The sequence below is a fragment of the Varanus komodoensis genome, unplaced genomic scaffold, assembly GCF_004798865.1.
Source record: "Varanus komodoensis strain SLA01 unplaced genomic scaffold, ASM479886v1 scaffold94, whole genome shotgun sequence".
NCBI lineage: Eukaryota > Metazoa > Chordata > Lepidosauria > Squamata > Varanidae > Varanus > Varanus komodoensis.
Genome location: NW_025336646.1, coordinates 1,740,295 through 1,747,513, shown reverse-complemented (window position 1 = coordinate 1,747,513; position 7,219 = coordinate 1,740,295). Strand labels below are relative to the sequence as shown.

At 48.0% G+C, this 7,219-nt stretch overlaps 1 protein-coding gene across 1 annotated transcript; it reads left to right on the top strand.

Moving 5' to 3' along the window:
* Window positions 1-228: 228 nt before the first annotated feature.
* LOC123017507 (trypsin-like) lies at window positions 229-6,479 on the top strand. The gene is made up of 5 exons (XM_044418911.1): window positions 229-268; window positions 1,338-1,509; window positions 2,860-3,117; window positions 3,905-4,037; window positions 6,302-6,479. Exons 1-5 carry the CDS (start codon window positions 229-231, stop codon window positions 6,449-6,451), a joined length of 753 nt encoding a protein of 250 aa, XP_044274846.1. The 3' UTR covers window positions 6,452-6,479.
* Window positions 6,480-7,219: the final 740 nt, after the last annotated feature.

Below are 7,219 nucleotides of genomic sequence, written 5' to 3'. Positions count from 1 at the left end.
AGGTCAGCTTACACTGCATTTTTGTGTGTTTTATGACTAATGTGTGATACTGCAGGGTTTTTTCTGTACCTGCTGTTGTTACAAAGCCACGTAATGATCTTCAAATTTTCCATTGTTTGTTTTTCCCTTGGATGAAGTCCTTGGGGTAGAGATAATGTCTCCCAAAAGGCTATATAAATATTTTTGGGCACATGTTCTTCCTGCTTCATCTACCTGGAGGAAGATACCATGAAATCCATTTTGCTCATAGTCTTCTTGGGAGCGGCTGGTAATTCTTCATTTTTTTATACACTCCTTATCTGGACAACATGGTAGTGAGATGGAGAATGCTCTTACTCTGAAGCGCCTGCTTAATTCAAGGCTGAGGAGGTAGCATTTCTGTCGCCTTCCAAATACTTTGATACATGTGTACATACTGCTGAGCTTGAGAGTTTTCTTTAAAAGCACAAGGATTTTGCCTAGCTAAATATTTTCCTTTCCTAATGATTGGATTAATCTATGTGGGCACAGAAATGTTCAGGGAGGGGACTTGTCTTTTAGGATCAGGTGGCCGGGCTGGGCTGGGCTCCTCTCCTCTCCTCCTTCCAAAGAAACTCTTTGGGGTTTCTAATTCAACCTGTGTGGTGGCTGCCTTAAGCAATCTGGTCACATTTATGAACAAATGCCTCTGGGAATGATGTTACATCCTGAAGTCGGCAGAGCATTCTGTCGTAAGGATACCCAGAGCAGCCAGGCTGCTATACAGTAAGCCCTCCCCCGAATTCTTAAAATTCCCTTCCTTGACAGCACCCCAAATCTTCACTCACTTTTGCAGGGCAAGAGGGAGTGAAGAAAGAGGGAGATATTCAGCACACCTTTCATTTCTGATGCTTTTGCAAGCACCCATCTTTTATTGCCATGCCAAGCAAAATGTTTGCCACAGACCCAGTTGTGGGAACCCCAGTGGGGGATTATGTGGGTGCCCCATAATGCAGAAGCCTTCAGAGGTGGGAGTGGGGTCTACAGTAGGAGGGGAGGAAGGAGAGGAAGTTGAATGAGTGAATAGAGGAGGAAGCCGCAGAGAGGAGTGGCCACCCTGCCCCAGAGAGGGTGGCCTTGGCTGCCAGCTGGTTCTTTTGAGACTGAGAGAAGCCTGGTGCAGTTAATCAGCAGCTTAGCAAAGGACAGTCCCACCCATGACAACTTTTTGCTCTGTTTAATGGGACCAAGCCAATCTGGACAGGAGACGACGTATCTCACTGGAGGAAGGACAGCCTTGAGCCCACAGCCTGAAATCACTTTGATGCAGGGTGTAATGTTGCATTCACATCTCTGTGCTTTTCGTGTTCTTTACCCAGCTGCCTTCCCTGCTCAGGGCGATGAAGATGATGATGATAAGATAGTGGGGGGCTACACCTGCTCACCACATTCTGTCCCCTATCAAGTCTCCTTGAATTCTGGGTACCATTTCTGTGGCGGCTCCCTCATCAACAGCCAGTGGGTTGTGTCAGCAGCTCACTGCTACAAATCGTGAGTAAATATGTATTTGTCACTCTGCTTCTTGCCACATAATTGTTCTGGAAAGTTTGTGCTTTTTCCACAACTGGCAGAAGCAAGCACCCCGCAGTCGAATTGGGAATTATCCACAGTGGCACAGTAGCGCCTCAATACTGAGTGTTTTTCAGATTGAGGGCCAAACACAGCTTCAGGGAAGTTCTTAGAGGCCACATGCCAGTGGTGGATGAAGCCAAAACCAAAGTGGTCAGGGCCAAAAATGCTAACAGGTTTTAGCCTGATGTTCTTACAGCGAGTACATACGTGTTGGGCATGGCGTTCCAGCATTTTATACTGGGGAAGAAGCCTTGCAAAGTTAGATAACCACTGACTCATCAGGGGTCTGGAGAAAGTGGGGAGACCAAGGGAGAGGGAGCATGGCTGTCCCAGGAACCTTCAGAGTGCTACAGAACTCAGCCAGTCAACAGCTAGGGCAAACCCGGGTGGACCCCAGACCTGGGGCAAGAGGAGCCTGAGATGAGACTTGGAGCCAAAGCCAGCTTTATTCTAGTGCACTATAGAATAAAGGGAGACAAAAGGGGACATTCAGCCCAAAGCAGTGTCTCGAAAGTTGCACCCCAGTACATGCCTTTTATACCCTAGGTAACCAATTAGGTCACCTAATACACATCTAATACATCGATACATCAATGTAGCCACACCCCCACTGCTGTTAGCTTCAAAGAGTCTTTTCTTCTGTCAAGGACCAGACATTTCCCATGTCTATTTCTTATCTGCTCGAGATTCACACAGGTTTGCCATGTTCTTACTCCCTGCACATTTGCAACTTTAATGGCGGCTAGAACCAGTTTCCACTGTCCCTTTGATTACTGTATTCGAGGTCAGGTTACTGTATTAGCTGTGGGTTACACAAAGTTCATTTTGTTCTTATCCCCTCTCCCTTCTGGGACAGTATAACTGTGGTGTTTTTACTATGTGGCCTTCCTGTGGCCAACTACTTTTGGGGCCTTCCTCTGGCCAATTACTTTTTGGGTGTTTTGGGGTGTTGCAATTGGCAACAAGAGGGTGATCCTGGGGCCCCGAGGAGGTTAGATTTGGCCTGTTGGTCTAAGGTCTGGAGTGTGACTCCCTTGCAGTAGTGCTTAGTATATGCAAAGATGTTGATCTGATTGCTTCCATAGAAGTGTGTGTGTGTGTGCTTATGCACCTTAAGGGGACCAGGCGCAAACCTGTCCACATCCAAGCCATCTGGGGGCAAAGGACGCCTCCACGAGCAGCAGGATCAGCAAGAAGGGCTTTGGGAGCATGGGCTGCTGAGGAGTGTTGGGAATGGGGATGCTTATGTTGCTCCTTCTTCCAATCTAGACGTGTCCAGGTAAGACTTGGGGAACACAGTCTGACCTTAAACGATGGCTCGGAGCAGTACATCAATTCAATCAAGGTCATCCGTCACCCGAGTTACAACTCCAACATGCTGGACAACGACATCATGCTGATCAAGCTGTCCACGCCAGCCACCCTCAACAGCAAAGTCCAGGCAGTGGCACTGCCCACCAGCTGCGTGGCTGCCGGGACCCAGTGCCTGGTCTCCGGCTGGGGCAACACCGCCAGCAGTGGCTGTGAGTGCTCATGTGTTGCTGTTCAGGCGAGGGGCAGCACCGGCCAGCCGTTGCATCTGCACATGCACAGGGCGAAAAGGATCAGCTGCTGGGCGGGATGTTCAGGATGGAGGAGAGGCTACTTCACCCACTGAGCAGCAAAGCCATGGAATGCACTTCCACATGATGGAGTGAAGGCCACCAATTTGGGCACTCGACCGATTCATGGAGGAGAAGCTTATCAGAGGCTACTAGTCCTGAGGGCTAGATGCTGCCTCCTGTAGCAGAGGCAGGAGGCCTTGCTGGGGGACTTGGGCAGGAGGGGGCAAGTGCCCTCATGCCCTGCCTGCGAGCTTCCTGTGTGCAGCTGGTTGGCTGCTGTGTGCCCAGAGTGCAGCACTAGATGGGCCCTTGGCTCTTTTGATGTTCTTAATAGGAGGGGTAGTAAAATAGCCAGCAAGGCTCCTTTCGTTCCTTTAAATAAATTCCAGCTCCCTCCAAATTTATGTTTTTTCTTTATTACAGTTATTTGCATCCTGCTTTTCAGGATGCAAGTTTTCCAAAATGCAAGCAACACCAATAATCACTGTGAGGGTGGTGAAACTGTGACTGAGGCTCTGGGAGTTCTAGTCCCTACTCACCCATGAAGCGCACAGGCTGACTTTGGGCCAGTCACTCACTGTCTACCTAACCTACCTCACAGGGTTGTTTGGGAGATAAAATGGAAAGGAGGGAGTGGGGAACACCTGCAGTTTTCAGAATGAATGTAATCTTCTTTTCTTTCTTGTTTGTTTCCTATTTCCTGCAGCTAGCTACCCTGATCGCCTGCAATGCCTGAAAGCCCCCGTGCTTTCCACCAGTCAGTGCACCAAAGCTTACCCAGGGAAAATCACCAACAACATGTTTTGTATGGGATTTCTGGAGGGTGGCAAGGACTCGTGCCAGGTAAGTCCTCTCTTTCCAAGGAGAACACAGCCATTGAATTAAGAAACACCAAGATCTTTATGTCTGGTTTCTGAACAAGGGCTGTGTTTTAGATGAAGGAAGGCCTGGAGAATACAAGCATAGAGGAGGGTGTATTTGAGAACTGCTGCTATTAAAACTTGTTCCTCACTATTTCATCTTAACTGTAATAACTGCTAAAATAATGAATTTACTCCAGCCCCATATCTGTACACACTGACAATCCCAATGTACAGAAGAGCACTGACTCTTGCCCATTTTAATGTGCTTCCACCAGCACTACTAAAAGTGCAATTTAATAAGACCCCAGTCAATGAACAGATACGTGCTTGTGGTGCTAAAGCAGTAGAATCAGTGGAACATATTCTCATGTATTGCAGCTTTTATAGGGAATGCCAAGAGAAATTTATTAAACCTTTAATAACACATTTTTATGGGAATGATTCTTCCAGTCTGATATCTGTGTGTTTAAGGGATGTATCTCCTTATGTCACTGGAAATGTTGCCAAATTTTTTATATCTGCAATGCAGATGAGGAAAAATGTGGTCACCTTTTTAACCACAAGTTGTATAAATTCTACTTGTTTTAATTGTATTTTAATTTACTACTGCTGTTTTATTTGATTTTGAATCTTTCTGGTCTGTGACCATAATAAAAATGTATATGTACTACCACTATAAGACACATCCAGCAAAAGGAGAAATAAAAGATTATAAATTCAAACGCAAAAGAGGAAGATGTTGGGATCAGGGGCTATTCAGGCTGCCAGAAGAAAAGTTCCCGGTGGCCTGAATAAACTTTCAGGTCTTCAGTTGCTGCAACCCTAGAAGTGCAGCTTCTTTGGAGACAATGGAGCCACTTCAGTATATTTCTGTTTGATTGATGAAAAGACATGTGGAATATGCACTCATTTCTTTTCTCCTACCAACATCTATTTTCAAGAGAGTTTTTTATGGCACTTAAAAATCCTGCAAATCCTTCCTGGCACTAATACCAGGGCAAAAGAACTGAATGTGGACATGGATGGAAAGAATGGCTGTCATGCCTCCTTCAGTCCTTTGGCCCACCCACAGGAACACGTTCCTTGGATTTTATGTTGGTTGAACTGCTATGGGCTCCCCCAGCAATTCTCCCAATTATAAATCAATTCAGTATGGACCCCTTTCTCCTCAAAATCCCTCACTAGTACTCTCGGTGGCAGCTGCCAATCCCTGCTTTGTCCCTTTGCGCTAGTAAGCATTTACGCTGTTGCCCCATCACTGTTTTGCTCTAGTGCAACATCACTGGATGCCACCAACTCTGTGGATGGCATCACACATCATGACAAGCGATCTTGCAAGGTCTGTGCCTCGCAGTTTGTTGCATGGATGTGCCTGAAATAACTCTCCTCCTGTTGGCCATTTCCTTCCCTCTTGGTCCTCCGGGCAGTACCCCAGGAGGCACCGCGGGAGGAGTGAGGTTCCCCGCTTTGGCAGCTGTGATTGCCGGCTGAGTTGGTTCACTGTGGCTGTCAACAGCCTCTGTGGCTCCAACAGGGCAGCAGATGAGGGAGCAGATGAGGAGGCACCCTTGCCTCCTGCTCCAGAGGGGACTGCGCAGGAAGGGGGTGCCTGATCTGTGCTCAGGCCAAAGGAGGGGGAATTCAAGCTGGAAGCACTGCAGAAAAGGCCGATGCCACTCTCCACAAGCTCATGAGCAAGGCCCCTCCCACGTGTGAGCAGCAAGGGCAAGAAGCTGCTTGGCAGCAGCCACCAGCTGAGGGGTGTACACTGTAGCAGAGTCCCCTGTGCCACCCCTCTTGCTCTGCAGAGAGAAGCTCCTTACACCACCCTTTGCAAGCCAGCAGCAGGGGTGAGAAGCATCTGGGCAGCATGGTGGAAAGGCACAGTGTCCCTCAGTGGATCTCCCCCCCTGCCCCAGTTCTGGCCTCAATACCCCAGTGAGTAGTGTCTTCCAGTTTAAACTACCCAACAAACAGTCATGGTTCCCAAAAACCCCAGAACAGACTGTTATTTCTGTCCATGGGTCCTCAAAAGCAAACAGATCAGACTAAAATGTCACCATGGGGTTCAGATGACACAACAGATGTGCCTGCAGAAAGAATTGCCACTGGTCATGCGAACCCGTCCTCTGTGTTTTGTGGCTGCTCCTTCTCCAAACAATGGCCTGTCTCCAGCTACCCAAAGTGCTCTCATCCCTCCCAGCTGTACCACTCACTAAGATGCTTTCCTGTGCTCTTTTACAGGGAGACTCTGGAGGCCCTGTGGTTTGCCAGGGGAAGCTCCAGGGGGTTGTCTCCTGGGGCATTGGGTGTGCCCAGAAGGGCTACCCAGGCGTCTACACCAAAGTCTGCATGTATGTCTCATGGATTAACAACGTCATCAAGTCTAACTGAACAGAGCTGAGCCTCTGAAAAGATTTCTCCTTCCCCCCAAAAAGTCTGTGTTCAGGGGTTGCATATGTGATAATAAACAAAACCGATGGCGTTCATGATGCAGAGGAGCGTCTAGGTGATTGTCCTTTCATGCTTGTTCTACTGCAAAAAAAAAATCTTGGCGCTGAACAAGCCCAAATGTTCTATTGGGTTTTATTCAGGCAAGGCTAATGACTGTGTCAGCAGGACTCTTCACCCACTGTAATTTTTCTTTTCGGTTGCAGAGGGGTTCAACAGAAGTGAACCCCAGTGCTGAACTCCACCCCCAAAATAGGTTCACCCCCATGGAGCACCCCTGCTTGCTGCTATACAGCAGAAAAGAAAACTGCTATGGATGAGGAGCTCCACCCGCACGAGAGCAAAGTCTCTCCTGGCTTTCTTTATTTGAAATGAGCAACCATTAGCCATGCCCCTTATCTTACCAGCATCACCACCTGCAGAGCCCAAGGTGTTGCTAGGAGAGCATTCCAGCTACCATCTCTTCACTCTTTCACTTGCTGCAGTGCAACTGCAGTGCTGAAGAACCCGGTTCTTTCCTCTAAAACGTCTTGCAGCCTGAGAGAGCCATAACAGCCTCCTACTGCAGACCAGAAAAATGTCTGAATCACTGCACCTGAGTAGGAATTCAAAGTGCTGCATCTCACTTCACACATCCAGGTGCACTGGACATGTTCAGGAATCATGGCTGACTAAAAACAGCAGGCAGTGGGATATCTCCATTGATACTAA